The following is a 24,027-nucleotide window of genomic DNA, read 5'->3' on the forward strand; positions in this document are numbered from 1 at the left end:
ACCTTTTGTAATTCCTCCATTTCCCTCCCACGCGCCTCTTCCTCTCATCTCACCATTGTTCGTTCATTTGACACTCCAAATTTATTATATATCAAAAAGAAAACCAAGAATTTACCATATTGCAGTCTCTTTCTCTCAAAAATATTATTATGGTCGGACTGTCATACATATACAAAGTCCACGTCTCCTAAATCCACGTTACTATTTAAATCTAAAAACAATAAAAAATGAAAAATAAAAGCTTTTAAAAGTGACCCCTACCTAGCGTTATAATATTCATATATCTTTCCTTCTCCCTCTATCCTCCTCTCTCTTGTCTGTGTATATAATAGGTACCACCCTCAGCCATGAACATATCTCCAAATCTTCAAAGTTCAAAACTGACAAGGAAAAAGAAAATTCTTTATATCATTTGATTCATTACATATATAGTTTTGTAATAAGCGAGCACATAATGGTAGTGCCTTCTCCAACTCCAATGCGTATTAAGAAAACAAAAGCAGTTGGGATTCCTACCGTCGATCTTTCTCTTAACAGGTCAATTGTATCTGAATTGATTGTAAGAGCCTGTGAGGATTACGGGTTCTTCAAGGTTGTTAATCACGGTGTTAATAAGGAAGTAGTGGCGAGATTAGAAGAAGAAGGTTCTGATTTCTTTGCAAAACCCGCAAAAGAAAAGCAAAGAGCTGGACCTGCTACTCCTTTCGGATATGGCTGCAAGAACATAGGCTGCAATGGCGATATGGGCGAGCTTGAATATCTTCTTCTTCAAACTAATCCTGTTTCCGTTGCTGAGCGATCCAAGACCGTCTCTGTTGATCCTGCAAAATTCAGGTACCATTAGTATTGCAGTTAATGTCTTATCTATTTTTGCTAAAACTATCAAATATTATATGTTACATGTTCAAGAAAGAACCGAGAAAGGTGATGACATGAAATTTAACGAAAAAAATAAAATGAAGAAGGGGTTCTGGTTTGTGTTTGTCTAGTAGTATGATACAGGTTCGCGGGGTTTATGCTAAGTTTGTGGCGTGTTTGATTCGTTTCTCAACAAATATTTTAATGTTGTAACGGTTGATCAATATATTTTTTTTTATTGAAACCACAAACAATTATCATTGAATTTGAATGCCATGGCAATTGGGCCGGTAGATAAGGAAGTATATAATTTAATTTTTGAAAATGAAACGGTGGAGGAATATTTTTATTGTTAATGCTTGGCATCCTAGAAAAGGACACCGGGCAAAAGAATAAAGAAACATAGAAAAGTCTGATAAAATAATATATACATATATTCTTTTGGGTCTCCAAATTTATTATGCTGGACAGTTTTATCTCATTATGTCTAATCAACTTATTATTCAATTATCTTAATGTCACGGATTTAGTTACTTACATATAAGTATACCCCTCTTTGTTTTTTTGTTTTTTTTACTATAATTAATTTAGTTATGTTTTATTTTTATTGCCTATTGAATAATTATATACGTATTTTATTTTTCAAAAACAAACAAGTACGGTTTGACATAGCTTTGAACTTTATATCTAAATCATTCTCAAGCAATTTACAGTTCGTGGCTCTACGTCACGAAAATAAATGGGGATTTGACTTTAATAGAAATGAAAGCACAACACGTGCAACGAACACTACTGTGTGAGAAGCAAGTAAGATTTGCTTTCTGAATTTCAGCTTTCAACCTGTGATTTAAGAGGAAAACTTTGCTTCAAGTAGTATCAACAACCCTTTAGCAACATGGCATTTAACAGCCTCTTAGACAGTGTCACCATATATTTAAATAACTTGAATTAATTACTCTTATGTTTATTTTTAATTACCATTTTACGTACATATATATATAGAGAGAGAGAGAGGGTAAAGAGTCTCGGTAATTCATTAATTTATTTATTTTTATGCAAATTGCAGTGGTCCAATAACAGTTGAATTTTCCATTATTGTTATGTTAAGTGAGACATTATACAATGATGGGTCATGATTTTGTGAGGAATATATTAGTATCCATAGAAAAGAGTGCCTGGAATGGATTTTGTCCTGCTATTTAGCTAAGCCTAAACGAATGAATTATACTAGGGAAGAGAGGCATATGCCATCGTATTGGACCCTCACAAAGAGCTGTAACCCTTTGTGTTGTTTTCCCAAAATCTTCATTACACATATATTCCTTTACCCAACAGAAAGAAATACACATAATAAACCTCTACTTTCTCCGACAGGCCGGCAAGCACTAGCCAATTCCTATATCATTGCTCGCATGAAGAAAAACAAAATTATAATGACACCCAAAAAAATAATTCTCAAAGAAATCAATAAGCCTCCAATCAAATCCAGAAAATTATATACATACACATAAAAGGATACAACACTCAGTGCCATATAAAGAAAATATCTTGATCAATGTTTTTTTTGAGATTATAATTTGTTGTTGCACCTGCAGTTGTGCTGTGAATGATTACATAGAAGAGGTTAGAGAATTGGCATGTGAAATTCTTGATCTGTTGGGAGAAGGGTTATGGATGAAAGATAAGTTTGTGTTCAGTAGGCTAATCAGAGACGTCCATAGCGATTCAGTGCTTAGGCTTAATCACTATCCGTCTGCAGTCAAAGAGGTCATGGATTGGGACCCATCACCCAAAAGAATTGGATTTGGTGAGCATTCCGACCCTCAAATTCTTACAATCTTGCGATCCAACGATGTTGCTGGCCTTCAAATCTGCTTGCACGATGGTTTGTGGGTCCCTGTCCCTCCTGACCCCACCGGCTTCTTCTTGATTGTTGGTGATGCCTTACAGGTTGGTAAAATATGAAGTGTATGTATAACATTAACGCTGCTGGATTCCTTTATCCAAGGAAAATTATTAATTAAATGTTATTGTTACTCGATTGAAGGTTTTAACCAATGGGAGGCTTATGAGCGTGAGACATAGGGCATTGGCAAACTCGAACAAGTCAAGAATGTCAATGATGTATTTTGGGGCACCGCCACTTAATACATGGATTTCTCCTCTGCAAGAAATGGTTTCACCACAGAATCCTACTCGGTATAAGCCCTTCACTTGGGGTGAATTCAAGAAAGCTGCATATTCTCTGAGGCTGGGAGATTCCAGGCTTGATTTATTCAAGATTCATTCTACTGATAGAATTGCTTCATGTTAAAACCTAGCCGTTTTAGTTGGACTCCCACTACTGCAGATATACTTTTAAGTTAACATTCTTCTTCTTCTACTGTCTATAGAATGCACGATGCATTATGGGACAAGAAAAGAAAATGACAAATTCTTTTTGTAGCTGTAAATAGGCCACAACTGAAGGGGATATGTTACCCTAGCATGATTGGCGGGTTCTTTTCTTCTTCTTCTTTTTTTTCTTTTCGGCCCTTCCAGTTCCAGCCCATTTGTAATATTTATTATAGATGTGGCGTGTTATTATTGAAAGCGACACAGGTTTGAGTGTAAGGTTAGCTTAGTCTATGAGATTTGTAAGAGAAAGAAATATCTCTAAATTAGTATATACAGTGTGATTTCTGCCCTTTACTGTTAACCAAAGCTTTCGTCACCTATTCTAGCTTCTCTACCTTTATCCATTAAAAAAGAAGAAGAAAAATATTGCTTTCACCTCTATATATATGGTCAGGGGGCAGGATTGTACGTTTAAACAGCCATGGTATATTTTAAACTGTTAATCAACAATTGTGTTACTACTCTAGATTTATTACAGTCAACATTTATTACATTCACTATATATATAATTTTAAATATAATATAAGAAGTAGAAGGAATAACAAGTAAGGTATTTAAGGACATTACTGATTCAACTGTAATCCTAAGAATGTAACAGGATTTGAGATATACACAAATAAAGATTTAATTTGTAATCGATACGAGCAGTGAATAGATTGATAAACAAAATACTCATTATTTAAACTCACTTAAGAGTAAATTAATATTATTTTTTATCTTTTTAATTTATAGAAGTTTTATAATTTATTACAATTGCATTGATTTATGATTTCTTTCTATATTCCTTTAATATGATACAACATTAAATTATTCTAGGACTGTTAATTGTATGACTATATTTCTTATGAGATTTTTAGTATTCTTCTTTGCCTTTTGGATTTCTTTATCATACAACTAACCATGCTAAAGGAAAAAGTAAATGTTCCAATCAGCCAAAGCGAGGAAAAGATTAATAAAGAAAGAAAAAAGGGCAGTGTTTTTAGACCAAGATTTGGATTTAAATAGGGCTTAATTTGGAGCATGCTGGCAATTGATCACTGGCTAGCATTGATTGATAGAGGTAGAATGTTACTATCCAACACACTAATTATGATTATTAAATTGGATAACCTAACAACTTATAAGTTAAACTGAAGAACACATTTACATTGACCATATCTAAAGAATTTACATACATCAAACATGAATAGCTGGCTTGACTAAGTTACTTCAACTTTTACCATCAATGCAGCAGTGAGCTTCATTTTCTTTTCTTGATATAATATTATATATAAAACTGCTTCCAGCATATGTAAGAATGTTAATCATATGTCTACATAGATAAATAATCTGATGTTAATTGGTATTTTCATATGTTGAATCGGTCTACTTTGTCGGTCTTGATAATATAATATTTTCATATTATATGGTGCAGGAGTCCTGGTTATTAATTACTCAAATGAAATACTTTTTACTGCATTATGTGGGTTTGCTTAGTATTTTGGGTGTAAAAAGGGTAAGCCAATTGGCTTGGGCAGTGCATCCCCATGTCACATTCTTCACCATTTTGAGGAAATTTAATAAAGATTCAACTATTATAAAAAAAGTTTAGAAAAGAAATACGTGTAGCGCATGTGGTGAATCACTATTGAGCTGATTTAATTAGGTATACCTAGAAAAACTACATGATACCAAAGCCGCCACAGCTCAATTACCTTCACTAATAAATTGGTTTTGGGTCATTATCTTTTGCCAAAGAGTTTTCAAGTACTTGGATCCACCTTGATGCGGACGCAGACATTATATATGGCATATGGCGACTGGACTAGTAAATATACAAGGCAATTCAGTCACTGAATATATCACTAAAGTAGGAAGCATAAGGATTTGGTGCATTTCTGTCCCTCCTTATCTCTATATAGAGAGGGATGTCTTATATATAGATATAGATAGATAGATAGATAGATAGATAGATAGATAAAAGAGATATAATGCCCATTTCCAATCTCACCAAACCTTGACAAAGAAACAGGTAATGGTGGTTCGATCAAGCAAGAGAGTTGCCATTTGCCAAGTGAAATGGCATTTTCAGAGAAAGTTAGGTACGAAATTGATAAAGCTTTAGGCCAGTTTAAGCAATTTACTTCTTTGGGGAGGTTTCCTAGATTGCGTCGTTTGGTATATGATCCCCATTTGCCTCATTCACGTATTTATCATCACAATCAACCTAAACGGCCCAGTTAATAGGCCTCTTCTCTCTATCTCTCTCTCTCTCTCGTTGCAACAAATTAATTCTTTAAGACTGTACATCATCAGTTCACAAAGCCCAAAGATACCATACAAGATTGTAGTATGAGTACGTCTAATCCTAATAATAGTACTAATTTTTGGAATACATATGGATCTCTGTATGAGATTGACGTATGCTGATTGACTCGAACATGCGTGACTAATTAGTTGGCCAACCGCTATGAACAAAATGGCATGGATTTCTTCAAGCTTGCACGTTACTATTTTCTTGAAAAATGTTGCAAGAGTAAAACCAAATTCTACTAAATTAGAGTCTAGTATTTTATAATTATATTTCAGCTAATAATTGAATATCCTATACTAAAAAGATAAAACTAATGATCAATTGTCCTTTCTTTAAATTATTGATAGGTGCCTGTATAAAGATATATTACATAATTAATTAGTTAAAGGTGGGTCTTAGTGCTTTATTTGTGATAAGGTCATAAATTAGATCTAAGTTAAGAAGCTGTATATATGCTTGCGTGAGTTGTTGGATGCTTCTGGGGTGGATCCTATTTACCAGAATCTCTTTACTTTCTCTTTGAGGCGTGTTTTCTGTATATATCTTGCACTATTTAATACAGCAAATCTCAGGATTTTAGTTGCTAACAAAACAACAATATAGATAACATAATTAACATGCATATATTGTATAGTATCTATTAATTAGCTCAAGTTACTTTTTAGTTGGCTGAGAAAACACCATATGATTGTAAAAAAATAAAGAAAGGAAAATGAAAAGAGAAAAAAAGAAAAGAAAAGGCTAATAGTTTTCTTGCTGGGAAATTAATCTCAAGTTCAATGGGTAGTTAGGATGATTGTAGTTAGCAAGCATACATAGAAAAAGAAAAACATAAGTAATGGTTCTTGTTAATGTTTCTGCGACAGATATTTGGATGGCTTCGTTATTGTTATTGCTAGAAGCTCTGGTGAGATGCCGAAAGGGTGATCTCTTGACAGGGACATGCAAGGCCAATCACAGCATAATTACAAGCACAGAATTACAGGCAGACACCACTGAGCCACATGCCCCCGTCACTAGTTTTCCGAGCGAAGATGAGAATGTGCAAACCTGCTGGAGTATAGCTATTTCTTCCTTGTGGCTTTATCAAAAAGACGAAGGAATTCCTACTACCAATTAAAATAGTACGTTCACCTGCCAATCTCTATGACTGTGTGTGTATGCGTTGTATACAATTTCTTACAAAATATCACATCCTCTTTACCATGTGTGCTAAGCAGCTATCATGCTTCTTTTATTGTTGTTGTTGTTGTTATAAACTTTTGCTATGATTAGGGTTTAAATTGAGAATATCACATTTTAGTGCATCCTTCAATAGCTAAATAGAAGACAAGGATTAGTTGGACAGTGGGCACTGAAAGCTGGACGACGACGACGACAATAACAACAACAAACAAGTTTGTTTTTTTTCTTTTTTCTTTTTTCATGATATTAATTGCATTATGTTTTGTTTTTCTCAGTCAGCACAAAGTCTATCTACACAATAAAGTTTTATATCTTATTATTTGTTATCCTTGCATTATATACATTTATGTGCTGCATGAGTTAAAAATATGAAAAACCTTCCAATATTTTCATAATTTTGAACTCTAAATTCTCGGGGCTGCACTGTGAATATTGTTCGATGTTTTAAAAAACTAAATTATATTACTCTATCAAAGAAAACAAATTACTTATTATATTAATAGTCATTAAATCTTACATTTTAAAATAAAAGAATATAATTTTTTTAATTTATAACTAAAAAGATGCAGTCTTAAAATCATAGCATGGAAAGGGCATAAAGAAATCATTACTGGTCAATAACTCCAAAAATCAAATCAAAGCAAAAGGGTATAAAAGTAGAGTAGACTGCAGGAGGCCCCATGTCTTTTCCAAATCTGATGTAATATAAATGTATAAATAAACCAGAAAAAGATTGAAGATTTAGTAAATACAGGAGATGTGTTATAAATTGAATGTGATCTCCATTCTGCGGGCTGAACAGCAGCCATCATCCTCATCGCATTATTACAGAACCCTGTTCCTAGAAGACCATACCCATCATTTGAAGAACTATGAACTCGCAGATGATCGTATCAAAACCAGCCTACCCAGTTTGTAAGGCCCAATATATCTAAAATAAAATACATATATGTATATAAATCCTTAGATTATCGAACTGTTGAAAGGCCCAATACATGGTTGTGGGCGCCTCTAAAATCATTTATCCCTATAATGTTCCATTTTTCTCACAAGCTTCAAATAATCAACTGCTGAAATAGGAATGCTAACGGATCGGGTTTGGTCGCCCCCCATTCCCGTTCCATTAAGTAACACTTCGGCTGGGTTTGGCTTCCTCTATTTCTGTTCCGTTAAGGCGGAGGTGGGTCGGATTTAATAATATCTGTTATATTTATTTTATATATTTTTTAATATTTTAACTATTATTGAATAATAATTGAAAAATAAATTTAGATTTAAATAATATTTAAAATATTTATATTTTATAAATATAAAATATGGGACATATATAAAAATAGTTGAGTTTAGTTCGAAATGGTTACGAAGTGAAAACAAAACGAGATGGTTTAAATTTGTCTCTATCTCGTCATTAGTAGCGAGACAAATATTTTTTGTCCTAATTGATTCAAATTATCGATTACTCACAAAAGCAGAGCAATAATTATATTCATAGTGAAATGTTAAACTGTCCACTGTATAAAGTTTTTATAATAGAATTAAATTAATTGATAAATTAACAACTGATAAGATATTCATCTATTCCATTTTTAACTTTAAATTCAAACTATAATTTATACATATTTAATTATTTAAATATATATATATGAGAATATAGAGCCGGCCTAAACAACAATTTTTCCAACAACAAACTGACAATCCAATTTCGGACGCTATTGCTTTTGTACAGTACCCAAACTTTTGTTTGATTGCAACACAATTTTCAACTGGAGGACTTAGTAATCAAGACCCATCCGATGGGTCCTTTTAGGGTATGAATCTTAATCATTTTGATATCTCCTTACAAGTGTCTATGGTAATAGAAACCATGATCATGGCTGTGGCGGATGGGGTGGGTGTCCATTTTTTATTTTCTCTTAATTTCCATCGTCAGTTCATACTGGAACCCAAATCATGGGGGTGGGGCTGCCCTGTGGAAGCATGTAAACGTCAGCAATGACTGCATTGTACGTATTCCAGTTCTAGAAAGGCAATTAAATAGAAACAAGAAAGAGAATTTCAAGGAATCCCACTAAACCGTTTACTTGGAGTTTACTAATAAGCAAGTAACTGTTCGTGGCAACAAGAAGAAAATTGGATTTCTCTTGTTTTATTATTTCTGGCTGCTTATTTTAGCGTTTATTATTCCTTCTCCGACTCCATTTATCTGTTTTATATAAACTATTACTTTAATTAAATTGATTTGTTCAATTTAATAAATATTAAAACTTCACTTTTTTATTTAACATTTTTTATGATAATAAATTAATACGTATATTAAATTTTTTTCTAAATGATATGATTGACATATTAATATTAAGTATCATTTCCTAGTAAAATTCCTGACATTTTTTTCCTCTTTTTAAAATATTATTAGCTTATATGTTAGTTTCAATCTATAAATTGATAATAAAAATGTAATTCATATACTGTATTTTAAATTAGAGTTATTATTCAATTAAAAAGATAACTTAATAGTAAAAATAATAAAAATTATCATAATCATTATATTTTTATCCCCATACATCAAAATTATTGTGCCCACATCTAAATTATTAATAAATATAAGAAAATTTTTAAGACTCAGCTTTACATATATATATTTTGTTGGATATTTTTGTTTATAGAATTTTATTTTATTCCTTTGATACATCCGATTTATTTATAAGGGATTATTGAATATGTGCGACTAGTTGAATTTCTTTTTTCTTTTTTTAATTTCTTGTACTCCCAGTAATTTCTAAACTAATCTTTTTAGTTTAACTAAAAAAATATTAATTTAGAATTATCTTACTTCATTACAAAATTAAGTTTCTAAATACTGTTCGCAGACACTAATATATCACTTTGGGTTAATTTTTTTAATTAATATTATTTCAATTATTAAACTGTGTGATTTAAATTTTCTGCTTGAACCAGAATGTCCGCACGTTAAACGAAATGCTCGTTATCTACGTGGAAAATAATAAATCGGACAAAAGAATAATGTTACAAAAAATCTTCATTTGAAGTTACAAGGTGATGCACGTGCGCAACCTGCCAGCCACTTCAACTATGTGCATTGCTCCTATTCATATATAGAGGATAAAACTTTTTAATAATTATTGGGAAAGAGAGTTGATGATGGTACTACTTATATACTAGGTTGTAATATCTTTTTAAAATATAATTTCATCTTTTAAATTTATGGTTTTAATTTTAATAAAAAAATTACTCATCAAAAGAAATACGACTTATTTTGATTTGTAGTTAATATGAAACGTTATATTATTATATATTCTTTTAGTTAAGAGAATTTGAATTTGATTGGATCTTCGGATAATGGTATGGAGAGTGATAAAACTAATTTATAGACTAAATTGTGGCCCGCTTTTCAAATTTTACTCACAATTGAGCTCGACCCTAATTTCTGACGATGATGATCAATTTATAAATTAAATTATAATATTATCTCACATAATATAAAGATGAAAGTTTAAACTTGAAACTTTCACCTTTCAAAAACATTCTCCTTGTTCTATTGAGCTAAACCTCAAAAGTAGGCGGTGAAGAATAAATTAATTGCCAAAGAAATAAGTTGTGTGTGCAATAGAAATTGATGGCGCAAATATCGGAGGCCATATTTGTTCTTACAAAACAGAATTAGGAGTCCGATTCATCCTTTTAGCAGGGAAAGCAAAAGCATGAACTCTTGAACGTGGGGTTTTCTTACATTTTTAAATTCACAAAATTCAAATTGTTTGATGGCGACAAGCCTAATCTGATTGGTAAAAAGAAATAAATTTGAATTAAATACAGGTGGGATTTCGATCATTTTTAGCACATTGGCTTTGTTAAAATACTATAACTTCACACTGGTACTCATCCACAACTTTATATATTTATTGAATGGGTACCATTCTTTTTCTTTAAAAAAATAAAAACATGCAAATGAAGTCCCAAAAAGAAACCAATTGGATATTATTTAGTATTGAGAACCGACATGCATTCCTTTAAGACTAATGCAATGAATTACGACACCAATTCTTTAAATATCAGGTTTAAGATTTTATATTTAGGGCATAGAGTCTTCAAATGTTGAGATTGGTCAGGAGGAGTCGATATGAAGAGTTGACCACTAAACTGCGTTGTGCCAACTGAGGGAGTAGAAGAAGTCCGTCCCTCTGTTTCAAGAGTTGCGGCAATTAGTGCTTCAGTCCAGGCCAGAGGTGCTTTTTACTGCACATTATTTTTCTTTTAATGGCGGCTGACTCCCCATATGCCCTTTCCTCGCCACCGTCAATGCTTCCATCATTTTCCTTTACGGGAAAAATAAATAAAGACCTGCAGTTTACCTTTGTGTTCAAAAAGGTCTTAAATAGTTTTTCCTTTTGAAACTTTAGTATCTAATGAGAAAATAATATGAAAAGTAACTTACTAATTAGAATTAGCCTCTGTAAATATTTAGTTGGGAAGAATATCATTAATATAAGTTATTCTTGTTCATGCCATCATAAGTTAATGATATTTGTCGGTTTGATGCTCTATTAATACTGATTATGTTTCTTATTAAGAACTAAAACAATTCTTTTCTTTAAATTAATCATAGAAGCTCTTTTTGTCACACAGGCAAAATCACAATTTCATTTTCATACTTCTTCCTTTTCTTGATGTACTTACATTTCATGGCTTATTCTTTACTCAGTAATCTTATGTAAAATATTTAGCCTTTTATACGTTTAATGTCATCTTTATTTATAATCAAATATTTTTTTTTTGAAACTGAAATTTATAAACATAACTTCATTGTGTTTACATTATTCAATTAAAATCGACAGAGAAATGTCCTAAAAATTGTTTTTTTTTTTTGTATTTAAGTAAGCAACAAATGTAATTCTCCATATTTTCCACACACAAAAAAAAAAAAAAAAAAAAACGTTTCGTATGGGCACAAGAAGAAACTGTCCCAATTAGCGGGTGGAAATACGTGAAGACCCAATACATTTCATATCTGATTCATGAATCTGAATTTAGTATGAAAATTGAGTGCTCATTGACCACAAATAAAAAAGATAAATTAATTGTGGTGTGCATAAAACCAACTCGGAAAGTATTTGATTTTTTATTTTATTTTATTTTAATTACAAACAAAAAGAAAACATAGCACATCATGTTAAGCTATAATCTTGAAACTTGAAAGGCAAAACTGAACTTTTTTTTCTGCTAATTTTCATTTTGAATAACAGGAAAAATCGGTAAAAAATGGATATTTAAATACCTGTAATTTAGTTTTTTAATTATTTTAATGTATGAATTAATCTAATAATCACTTAAAAAGCACTCTAATTTTAATTTTTATTGATATTTAAAATATACGTGAATGCACCGAAAAAAAAGTGTAAATATCACTGGAAAAATTAATGTACATATAGAGGTATATTTAAAAATAAGATGTTAAAATAACATTGATAAACTAAAATTTAGGTGCCCAAAATATGGATTAAGCCAAGAAGATTATACATAAAAGGCATTTGTTGATTGGGTTACGTCCATCAATGTATAATGTACAAACAAACTACTGTTTGTATGTAAATGAAATAGAAATAGAAAAAGAAATAAGAATAAAAATGAGAAGTATGGTAGTGTTAGCTGCCGTAAAATGCTACGTAATTTAGAATCACCAAAGATGAGGAATTCTCAGAAGGTTCTGTCTGTGCCTTGATGATGCGTCACGTAAACAAATTCTTATTATCACATTAGCTGCTGCTGCAGAAACCATATATTCTCTTCATTCCATATACTCTCCAATGACTCTCCTCCATCTAGTATTAATCCATTACTCTCCATTTCCACTTCTCCTGCCCAACTACCCGACCCGTTTTCTTTATAGTATTCCTCGCTGCTTTGGTTTTGATACTCTGTCAGGTCTGACACCGGGTCTAAAGAGTCCGACGAAGTTCCTGATGGCTCCGGTATGAGATTTGGGTCGACTCGCCACTCTGTTTCGCCTGCTGCTGCTGCTATATGATCATTATGATTGACGATGGTGGTGGGTTGACCCGTGGAAGACCCGGATGATGATGCCTGGATTCGCTCAATCAATCTTGGCATCCAGATATAGCGCATGGCGTCTCTGAATTGTTTGCTATTAACATCACATTTGAGTTGCTTCGCTTGCTTTTGTACTCTTGTCCTCCAGTAGTTCTTTATCTCATTGTCTGTTCTTCCAGGCAAGTACTGCGCTATTTTTGACCACCTTAAATTGTTTCAAGAAATAGAAAGATTAGACTTCTGCTTGCTAGCAATTAAGAAGCAATTACAATACAAGAACTGGTAAAATAAAAAAGAAAACAAATTGATTACTAACTGAGTACCTGTTGCCCCAACGAGAATGGAGTTCAAGAATCAACAGCTGTTCTTGAAGGGTTATGTTTCCACGTCGAACATCTGGTCGCAAGTAGTTTAACCATCTCAATCTACAGCTTTTACCTGTCCGTTTCAATCCTGTAAATAATCGAAGATTCAAGAACAACATACCATTCGGTCAGGAACCCAGATATTTAGTCTTGCTGATTCTTACTATATATATATATATATATATGTAGCTAGGGTAGAAAAGATGAAGGTAAGGGCAGAAAAGATGTTAACCTGAGCATCGTGCAGCAGAATTCCACCGTCCTTCGCCGTGAACTTTAACATACTCAGTAAGTATGGCGTCCTCTTCTACTGTCCATGGACCTTTCCTTATGTCTGCATCCTCTTCATTTGGGTAACTTTGACAAACATAATTTATTTCCTGAGCATCCATTTCTTCAATCAAGACTTGGAAAAGGGAAGAGGGAAAGATTTGGAGTGTAGGATTGGCAGATGAGGTGTTTAAGTTGGCATTGAATATTTAGATACGCAAACTGATTGTATTTATATTAGAAGTGAGGTAAAGATAGCAACTAGAAGACTAAGACCATATGAAGTAGCTAGCATGTGATATAATAGGACCACAACTTGAGTATATATAATATATAAATTTAATTATACTGCTAACTATGAGGTTTTTGCACTAACTATTCTTCCCTTTTTATAATTTGGGGTTGACCATTTGACTTTTCAACTTTCTTACACACGCACACTGGAAGACCAGACGAGATTTTTGTTTCCTAATTGATAGTTTATCTTGTAATAACATTATATTAATGGGTTCACAGTAGATCTGTCTTACAATGTAATATGCAGCATGTGAAGATGATGAGATTGACGGACCAAGATTTCAAAAGGTTTCTGCTTAAGATTATATAATTTCTCCGACCACTATCAATCCTCTCGTGCTTTAAAGTAATACTACCGAGGACCAATTTTTTATTTTTATTTTTTTAAAGAAAAGGTAGTAATACTTTTATTCTTTTAGATGACCATGCCTTAGCCACCATCAACCAATCGCATTGGTGTCTCAAACTTGGACCAGAACTCCACTCTTCTCCGTCCATAACAGAATTACTCGTTTTCCTTCCTCATCTCCCGTTCCAATGGATGGATTGCAGTCGTATTTTTCTTTCATTAATGGGCTAAAGCCCAGATAGAATCAGGGGAAATTTTATCTTTCTTAGATTATAAACGAGGAGAGTTGAGACTACAACTCAATGAAAAGCATATCCATTTACTGGCTAAATTAAAGAAATATTTGATTCAGGAGTTTAATGCACCTAATAGTTATTTTTCACTGAACAATAACTGGTAGCTGATTGAGTCCAAATCAGTTGCTGATCGTATCAGCTCTATTTTAGAGTTGTTTCTTATCAGCTAATAACTGATTTTTTTTATTTGAACATTATTATCTTTATTAAAAATTTATTAATAATAATTTATTTTAAATTGATATCATATAATTAAATTTGTATACTTTATAATAAATAATTATTATTTTAAAATTATTTTTAATAGTTAAATAATCATATATTTATAATTATATTATTTAAAATAAAAAATTATCCACAGTAACCATTTAATACACTAACAACAACTGTTAATAGAATTTTAATAAGCAGTTTAATTTATAAGATATCAATAATCAGCTACCGGCTGCATTGATCAGTCAAATCAAATAAGTTCTAAATCACAAATCGTTTTGTAAGAGTCTTTAAATGAATATAATTATTTAAAAAATTAGATTTAATTTTTCCATCATTTCCTTAAAAGAAAAATCCTTTACTTTCATAAAGAAAGAATCGTATAATCCCGTCAAAAACTAAGATAAATATGAAAGATAATGTTATTATTAAAATATGAGTCAAAAAGTTTTAACTTTAGCTTGTAATGTTCCTGATTTATTTTTATTAAATACACTTCCAAATTTGTCTCTTTCAGTTTTAAATATCACAAAGCATTCTTAAATGCCTTGGCAAAATGGTGAAGCGAAGCAGGTATTATTATCAGAAACATTTTACGTTTAACACAAGGAATAGATCATAATAGAAGCAATATATATATCATTATTGAACTATTTTTAATTACAAATGCAAGCTTCATAAGATAATAGGAACAAAGTATTACATCTATTACAAAAGATAATAAAAATCTAATAAAATTTGTTTACATTTGATGTATACTTCCACTTATATACTACAATTATAAATTATTGATATATATTTATTAGTTTTAAATAATAAAATATATGTTAATTATTTAATATCATAATATATGTATTTTTTTTTCTATTTATTATAGTGTATGCACTGTATCTAAATAATATTTTTTAATAAATATAATATTATTACTAAAGATGTGCTTGATAATTGAGAAAACACTGGAAGCATCCAATAAATGTTGACCATATCTTTGAACACACAACAACTGTAAATGTAAAGAATATTTATGATGCAAGTTTAATTCCCACCGCTAGAGAAAGAGACACTGATTCCATTTTAAATTCACTCAATAGATTATTCTTTGATTTTTCCATTTACCTTTTTCTGTGCAGTTACTTTCTTTAAATTGACTTTAAAGAAAATCCACAGTAAATCATAATTTCTTTTAAAAGAAGATACGGTAAGAAATATAATAGTTTAGATTTTTTGAAAAAGCTGGCTACTCTGCAACAATGCCTAACTAAGCAAGCATAACAGAGTTTCTAGAAATTGAGATTTACTAAACCACCAAAAGAAAAGCCACTTGTACTCGTCCGAACCAAAAATTCCAGGCGAGTTAAAAGAAGTCGTCCTAGCATCAGGATTCCGAGATAGAGCATTAACCCACATCAAATTTCATCCTATGATCTCGCTCGAGTGAGTGTGATCTATTTAGACGAACTCGTATCAAGAAGAATGCAATTATACACCTGTAAAACAATAAGTTATGAATTTAAAAAAAGAAAAAGAACAGTTCTCTTGCAGAGATCAATATACAAATTGAAAATTCTGATTTGTATCACAACTTTGGGGAAGCCTCATTTACCTTACCTTTCCAAAGTACAAAAGTCATATCATAACTTTCTTTTCTTTTCTGTTTCCTAGTTGCATATTAGTGGTGTATGTACTTTTTTTCTTTGCCAGTAACAGAATCCCGTTGGGTTGCTGTTCCCATTTTCCTAATTAATTCCATGTCTGTGCTAATAATGGAGAGAAGATAGAGAAGTAAATTTTGGAATATCACTTTCTCCACGATTGATGGCTATACTCTTTCTTTTGAGAATTGGATGATGCCTATTCTTATATATACGGATTGCTCATAATAAATCATGTATACAAATTTGAATGAATTAATTTTAGAAAAAAAAAAAAAAGAATAATCATATTTTCACATGATTTTAAGTCTTTCGGAATATTTTTTATCATTATTTTCTTAAGTTGCAAAAGTTCTGAATTCCATAGTATGTTAAATTGAGGAAAAAAATAAAAACTGAATTATATTTCTTTTTCAGACTTTTCAAAAACCATGTAATAGCATCTCAATCATGGGATGAAATTTGATGGAACATGAGCAACAATATGTAGCATGAGTTCTGGACGTGTCCAATAGCCAATTTCCAACTTCAGTGGAGCATCAAGAAAGGATTCTATCTAACTCTTTCATTTGAATTGGTGGAAGCATAAATTAATTAAGATTATATAGGTATATATAGGGTTTGATTGGGAGTAGGGTTGCTTTCTGTCTATTTCGTAGGGTTAGGAAGAAGGAAACGAACCAGTGCATGACAAATACTCCAAGTATATATATATATATATATATATATATATATAAGTTAGGAGAGATCATACTTTAATTCTACATTATCGAGATCCCCATATCTCTTTGTTTAATCGCTCAAAATTGCGTTTACTTGTTGAAAACCTTGGACATTTGTAGCTCTCTAATTCAAACTCATGTCGAAGGTCTTCTCCTGAGAATAAGACATGCATCCATTACCATTTGTACAGGTAATCATAAACCTTAGCATGAACAGTACAGACATTTCAGAAGTTTCAACTTCATTTTTCTATTACAAACTCATTTCCATTTTAAATTTATGTTTCCAACGCTAATCATAGGACTCACCAACCTTATATAATAACGTTAAAGAAATTCATCCATCATTCATATCAGGCTTGTGATTTGTTGTTACTTTCTTTCCTTGGAAAAACCCATCTTTAAACTTTATAATATTTTCTGTTTTGAAATTGACTCCTAAAGTATGTTTATATTTTCTCAGGTCCATGAACTATTGTTCAAAGAACCTTTTGTCTAATATGATGCAAATGATATAATCAAATATGCTTTTGTTCATTTTCAACGGGATATTTACCACTCTCTAATAGTTCCTCATTTAGTGTTATTTTCTCTTTGCATAATTTTAGAATATTTATTTTCCTTTTTTATATTTTATCTCATGGAGCACAGCCTTACTGTATAAATAAATAAATAAAAGCCTTATTATTAATAAAAATAATATTTCTAAACTTAATAAATACAAGTACACTCCTAAAAACCTAACGCCAAAAAGATCAAGAGTTTAGGTGTTGCCTTTTTTTTTTTTTTTTTGACCTTTTACTATGTGATAAGAAATAGTTTGATACTCACGTTTCTATAGCCATCGAAATGTTTTCTCAAGCCGACCGGAAAATGGCATTTCAGATAGCGACCATGACGTTAACGATGACGACAAGAATGACGATGGCTGCTCATAGTCATGGGTTAATGGTAAAGGGAATGTGCTTGTGGTGGTCATCGCAGAGCAGATGCCAAAAAGAACAAAGTAGAAATGTTATTCCAGTGCTTTTACAGGGAAACATTCTGTAGAAATTCCCCATTTAAACATATATATATATATATATATGGTGGTCTAGATTCACTCTTCCGGTGACTGGCACCTTATTAGTGCTCCTTGTCCGAATCAAACATCGACAATTTCACCTATTATTATTCTTTCCTTTATCGCATTGTTAGTTTCATATTCCAAATCAATAATTTTTTGGAGTAAAAGGAAAAGGGAAAGTAAAAAATTCTCTACAAATTTTCTATGGAAAAAAGTCTTACAATCCCATTACGGCCAAAGGAAAAAAGAAATTTACCAATTTGATTCGTTTTTGTTTACGTCCAAAATTAGTTTTTGCTTAAGTTTAATTAATCCTATTAGTCCCCTTTCAAAATTGTGTTCATAATCTAATTTCTGATCCATATTTAATTCCTCAACCCCCGAACTATAAATTAGTTGAATGGTCATTAGTGGTTACTGGAATGTGACAATCAAGAGATCACAAAAAATGAAAAGCGAGCATTTATACATTGTCAAAAAGTGAAACAGTAATAAAAATCTTTAATTTTCAGATTCTAAAATTTTTCTTTACTGTAATGTGTTTTTCAGCTTAATGTTCCCAGTTCAATGCAACCTTTTAGCTTATTTTTAATATCTTTAGCTCGATCAATCAAGTTTTTCAATCACTGTTATTTTATTTTTTATTAATTAATGTTTAATTTGAATTTAACATCCTTAATCAAAGTAAAGATAATAAGTTCGTTTAATTTCTACAAATTCCTTACAAGCTGAATATATCTTTTAAATTTAATAAAACTGCATCAATTTAGTTAAAACTTTTCTCTATATGCACAATTTTTTAATTTTGGAAATCAGTGAGTTGTAATTTTTATATTTATATATATTAATGTAGATATTTCATTTTCAGTATATATTCAGTAATCACAATCACACGGGAAAGCGCTAGCAGCGGTCTCGATAATAAATTTTCTATTATTGAATTAAATGCTAAATAACTTCAATATTACTGTTCCTAAGAACTTGTTCTGGGAAATTTGGACTCTTCTGAAATTCCTTGCCCACAAATCTTGTCTATCTCTCTGTATTTATATTGAAAAGAATCTTTTTTTAAAGAAAAACAATGTTTGTCTTCACTTTAGGGAAAATTATATGGGATCATCAAAATGTGCTACACTTCAATTAACTAATCAGTTTCTGCTAGCCAGGTTTGGAACCAGAACAAAAATCTGGTCCTGTCTTTCCAAAAAGCTCCATTTTCAGAACCAACATACATAATATGAAATGGCTAATAGCTAACCAAGTCAATGGTGCATTTTGCGGAAACTCAACTTCCACCCACCAGCAATCGCTTTCGGAACCTATACATATTGTTTTTGTCAAAGATTTATAGGGCACCTAGATATATACGTTCTAATGGCGCCATTAGTCAGACCTCATGGGCTGAATATTGATGAGTATTCACGTCAAAATGGAAGCTTCTTGGACTAAATTTTTTTGGGTCTAACTCTCTATAAGAAGCATCTCAGTTCATAAAATAAGGAAAATTAGCTGCAGTTGCAAACACCATTTATATACAGTGCCAGCTAGCAATTTCCACTCACTCCATAAAGTATGAACTTCCAGGTACTTGTAAAGCTTTTCTAGAGAGGCACTACACAAGAAATTGAAGCTCGATTACCCCCTCTGCCAATTGGCTGCAGACACCATTATTATTCCAATGACAACAACATCACACTGGTGAAATAAAATATGAAGAAGATACGAAATTGGAAGAAGATATGCTGCAACCAGACCTTTTTAAATTGGAAGAGCTGAGAAAGGGAAGAACTTTAGTTCGTGTCGTTAAACTGCAGACAAAGTAAAGTAACAGAAAAGAATCCAACTGAGTAAAGAAAGTTATATCAACGCTTGATGAATATTATCCCTTGCCGTACAAGCAAGGGAATTAGGTTTTGAAAAGGACACTCAATTTCGCCAAAAACGACCACTTTCAAGTACCATCACGAAGTGCCAGTATCAATCTATTGTTGCATTCCATTTGATGGAAATTAACACAAAAGCTCACATGCAAGGGGTTAAGACCCTTTTTCTTTAATGCTAGAAACTTTCGAGAAGTGTATATAACGAACAAGTTTTCTCATGCGAAGAAGACAAGTGGCTCCTCTGAAAAAACTGAATTCAATAATAAGGAATTTCAAATATCGTCTTCATATCCTGAAGGCCAAATACATTAATGGGCACCTCATCTTGCAACAGAAAATTTAGGATTTCTAGAGAAATTTTAGGCACTTTCATTTTGAATTTCAAATATTTATGGCTGACACCAGAATACAAATGCTAATTTATTTAGATATTATTTTATAAAATCATAAATCCCCTAGTTCTATATAAGAAAAATCACGTATAATGCACGATAATTTATTGGAGGAAAACAAAACATAAATTAGTCTTACCATTATAGTAGCTAACTCTACAAACAAATATATCCATCGTAACAAAGAAGAAAAAGCTTATTTGCATTACTTTTCCGTTGAATTCCCAACCTAATCCCAATTCATGGCAAAACAGTAATAAGAGTTGCTGGCTATAGATTCTTATGAGACAAAACGGCTTAATTTACCAAAATAATGATAATAACAAATTATGTTTATTAAAGTTTAATAGTAAATCAACTTTATATAATTAAAAGTAAAAAAATTAATTAATTCTAAAACAATGCATTTATTTTATATATAAGAAAATATACTACATAATAAACACACCAGTTTAAAACTTAAAATAAAATAGTTAACAAAATTAACTATTTATGATGAAAATTTAAATTTGATCATAAAAATATATGGTTTTACTTCACAATTCTAAGTAGATAAACTCTTAAAAAGGTTAGAGAATCAAAGTAATAATTTATAAAAAATATACAAAAAAAGAAAAGAGGGGTCAAATGTAAAAAAAATTCAAAGGTATCAAAACTTTTTTTTACAAAGGGTATAAAGGTCAAACAAAATATAAAAAAATCCACTGCCACGTGTCAGTTTTTCTAACAAAGTCAACATGTACGTACAGTTCGTCCATACCAGCAGTGAGGGATTCAAACCTTATATTATATTACATTCCTCGCAGTTTTTATAACGTCAAAAAAAAAAAAAAAAAAAAAAGAAAAAGAAATTTGGTATTGCTGTCCGTCAAGCCACCACAAGAATACAAAGAAGTGCTGTGTATTTCTATAGAAGATTATGTCAAAACTCTAAAACAGTGTTGCCTCACTTGTTCCACGCCATCTTAGTTAAGCAAACATAATCATGTATTTGGTTCTGCTTCCAGATCAGGTAACTCACACTACACTGAATGCAGACTGTATCTTGGATGAGAAATGTGATGCAATAGTCTGGGAGGCAAATGCTTGAATCTGCTTCTTAGCATCTGAATATGGACAAAAGCACTATTCACTACCGGAAGAGCATAGATAATCTTACAAGAGGAAACATAAAACATATCAAGCTTTTAATAACTGTCACCTTACACGTATGCCAAGTGAACTACATGAGGGTAATAACAGATACATGTATACCAAGTGAACTCCACCTGTACTACTATACAAGCATTTACCATGGAAATTACAATGGAAAGCTGAAATGTTCTCAGAGTAACTTTCTTTGCTTCAGTGATTAAACGGGAAAAGACCTTAAATACCAGATAATCAGATAAAAAGAAGAAGAAGGTTAAAAAAATAGCAAGCTTAACCATTATCTAGCCAGATGCGCCCAAGAAGGGTTGGGGTTCCAAAACCTAGGTCAAGCCCTAGCCCAGTCCAAATGTTCAGGCTCAGGATTTGATAAGTGCAGAAAATAAAATTGTGTAGATGTTCATTTTTCATTATGCAATAGATCAGTTCCAGACTTTGCAAAAGTGGAAATCCTGCAACCCAGCTTGAGTATTAATTGGAATGAGGTTAGGGGGCTCAGAGGGAAAACAAATCAAAGTTAAAGCTCAGTATTCTTGATTGTATGAGAACTATAAAAGAAGTACTAAAAGCACAAAAAATCTATGATCATTTGCACATGGATAGATGCAGTACAGCTAAGGATATCATTCTTTTAGTGATGCTTTAAACTATATATAAATAATGCGAAGTGAAAGTCTGAAACCCCAATGGCAAAGACAAAAGAGAGATAGGCAATACTTAAGTTTCCTGATTACTATCCTTCTCTGCTCCAGTTTAATATTATCCTTTTTTACTTGTGTAAAATCATGTATGTCTACATAAATTCTCAGCAGTTGGTCCACTTCCCAGAATATACTGTTATACGTACCATATGTAGCCAGCAAGTCTGTTCTGGCAAATGACTCAAAGTGGCATTAAAGACTCCAGAAAAAGCAGTATTTCAAACCATAATTTTAAGTCCTAGCCCAAGCAAACACATTGAAACATGGTATGCCGACATGAGAGAATAATCAACAAAGAGGAAATAACCACACTTTAAGCCATTCAAAACAGTTTTTCAGCATGGCATTAGAATAGTAATAATAACAATAATAATATTGAAAGTTGCATGTGATAAAGTTCCAAACCTTTGCGGCATTTGGTGAATCCAATTATATTCGCAATACCGAGACTCAAACAAACTCCTATTACCAGGACATAATCAAACTCGAACCTTACGAGTGAAAATATTCCAAGGACAATCCAAGCAGCTGCCTGCAGCAAAACATTAGCGAAGCACCTTCATTAAGTTTTTCTTTTTTCTTTTGCAAAATTCACAGCTTAGCACATTACTGCAATGGAAACTCATGTCGCAAAAAGTATATTAGTGATTAGTGATAACTACATGAAACAGTCAACACAATTTCTACTCACATTAAGGTATAGTGTCCACCAAAATAACCATGAATCCTTCTTGTTCATACGAGCCAATGACTGCACAAACAATAAGGGAAGTTGCACAAGTTAAAAACATGAGATGCTTAAAATTGTATGCAAACTAAGGAAAACTAATCATCAACATATAATATCGAACCTGTTGATCAAGACATTCAAACTTCCAGACACTCTCGCCCTGGTCATCAATTTCATTCCACCACCTAAGTCCTACCAAAATCCTGCCACTCACATTCTTCACTACCCAAAAATCTAGGGCAGCGAGAATAACAGTCACCACAAATATGATAACAAAACTATCAACAAAGAGCGCTGAGAGTATGTAAAATGCCAGAGCTGCAGCCTGCCAAAAATTATCACATCGACCCTTAAAAATGTGGAGCTGATTCTTGAAAATTCAAATAATAATCACAACAAAAGTATTAAGACATGTTTTAGTACCTTGAAAATGACATGGAAAAAGCATGTCCTTGGATTGGCGTAGTTTTGCCCTACTGGCTGCATAAACAAACAAACACATATACAGAAAATCAGTTCTTAAAACCAGTTCTTAACAAATCAATATTGTTAACTTGTATTTATAAAATTTGTTATTGATTGACCTATGATATAAAAATCAATCAGAGCTAAGCTAAAAACTGCTAACTTTTAATCAGAGATCTTTTTCTGGAAATGTAAAATTAAAAAACAAAAAAAAAAACCCATTGATTAGGAGCTGATTTTGAAGCAAAAAGAAAAAAACAGAGATTTTTATAGATCTGAAGAGAAAAGTATGATTTTACCTGATTGAAATCCATTGGGATGTTATTATATATAGAAGGAATTCACTTCTTTGTTTTTTTTTTTTTTTTTTTAAACTTGGAATTCACTTCTTTTAATTAGATCTTTGTGGAGTTAAGACATCGTTTGAGATTTTGTTTATTCAGTAGGAGCATCGCTGACTGTTTGGCCGATTACCGGTAAAACGAAGCAATGTGAAATATAATTAATTAAATAAAACAAGATTGTCCATTGGGCTTTACGTATACGGACGTCTAAGGTTTTTATTTTTCGGCTCTCTTAGGCCTGATAATGATTTCTATGGATGGAATTTCTTCATCCCATTTTGGGCTGTAAGCCCAGAGAGTTTTTAAAATATTTTTTTATTTTTCCAACAAACAC

At 31.7% G+C, this 24,027-nt stretch overlaps 3 protein-coding genes and 2 long non-coding RNA genes across 5 annotated transcripts; 2 read left to right on the forward strand and 3 right to left on the reverse strand.

Annotated features, from left to right (window-relative positions):
• Window positions 1–252: 252 nt before the first annotated feature.
• On the reverse strand, window positions 253–1,129 carry LOC125371149. The gene is made up of 3 exons (XR_007217441.1): window positions 901–1,129; window positions 517–821; window positions 253–380 (listed from the first exon to the last, which is right to left on the reverse strand). It is a non-coding gene; the product is annotated as an uncharacterized LOC125371149 (long non-coding RNA).
• On the forward strand, window positions 311–3,556 carry LOC8267296 (gibberellin 2-beta-dioxygenase 2). Its single transcript, XM_002515190.4, has 3 exons — window positions 311–834; window positions 2,454–2,808; window positions 2,906–3,556. The coding sequence occupies exons 1-3, from the start codon at window positions 455–457 to the stop codon at window positions 3,170–3,172; spliced, it is 1,002 nt and encodes a 333-aa protein (XP_002515236.1). The 5' UTR covers window positions 311–454; the 3' UTR covers window positions 3,173–3,556.
• A 2,534-nt stretch (window positions 3,557–6,090) lies between these two features.
• LOC112534109 lies at window positions 6,091–7,059 on the forward strand. The gene is made up of 2 exons (XR_003078418.2): window positions 6,091–6,672; window positions 6,867–7,059. It is a non-coding gene; the product is annotated as an uncharacterized LOC112534109 (long non-coding RNA).
• Window positions 7,060–12,187: 5,128 nt separating this feature from the next.
• LOC8267295 (transcription factor MYB78) lies at window positions 12,188–13,697 on the reverse strand. The gene is made up of 3 exons (XM_002515189.4): window positions 13,397–13,697; window positions 13,123–13,252; window positions 12,188–13,004 (listed from the first exon to the last, which is right to left on the reverse strand). The coding sequence occupies exons 1-3, from the start codon at window positions 13,554–13,556 to the stop codon at window positions 12,500–12,502; spliced, it is 795 nt and encodes a 264-aa protein (XP_002515235.1). The 5' UTR covers window positions 13,557–13,697; the 3' UTR covers window positions 12,188–12,499.
• Window positions 13,698–20,978: 7,281 nt separating this feature from the next.
• LOC8267294 (Golgi apparatus membrane protein-like protein ECHIDNA) lies at window positions 20,979–23,836 on the reverse strand. The gene is made up of 6 exons (XM_002515188.4): window positions 23,649–23,836; window positions 23,308–23,364; window positions 23,006–23,209; window positions 22,846–22,905; window positions 22,560–22,686; window positions 20,979–21,410 (listed from the first exon to the last, which is right to left on the reverse strand). The coding sequence occupies exons 1-6, from the start codon at window positions 23,661–23,663 to the stop codon at window positions 21,322–21,324; spliced, it is 552 nt and encodes a 183-aa protein (XP_002515234.2). The 5' UTR covers window positions 23,664–23,836; the 3' UTR covers window positions 20,979–21,321.
• Between the last annotated feature and the right edge of the window lie 191 nt (window positions 23,837–24,027).

The sequence above is a fragment of the Ricinus communis genome, chromosome 1 (assembly GCF_019578655.1).
Source record: "Ricinus communis isolate WT05 ecotype wild-type chromosome 1, ASM1957865v1, whole genome shotgun sequence".
Lineage (NCBI taxonomy): Eukaryota > Viridiplantae > Streptophyta > Magnoliopsida > Malpighiales > Euphorbiaceae > Ricinus > Ricinus communis.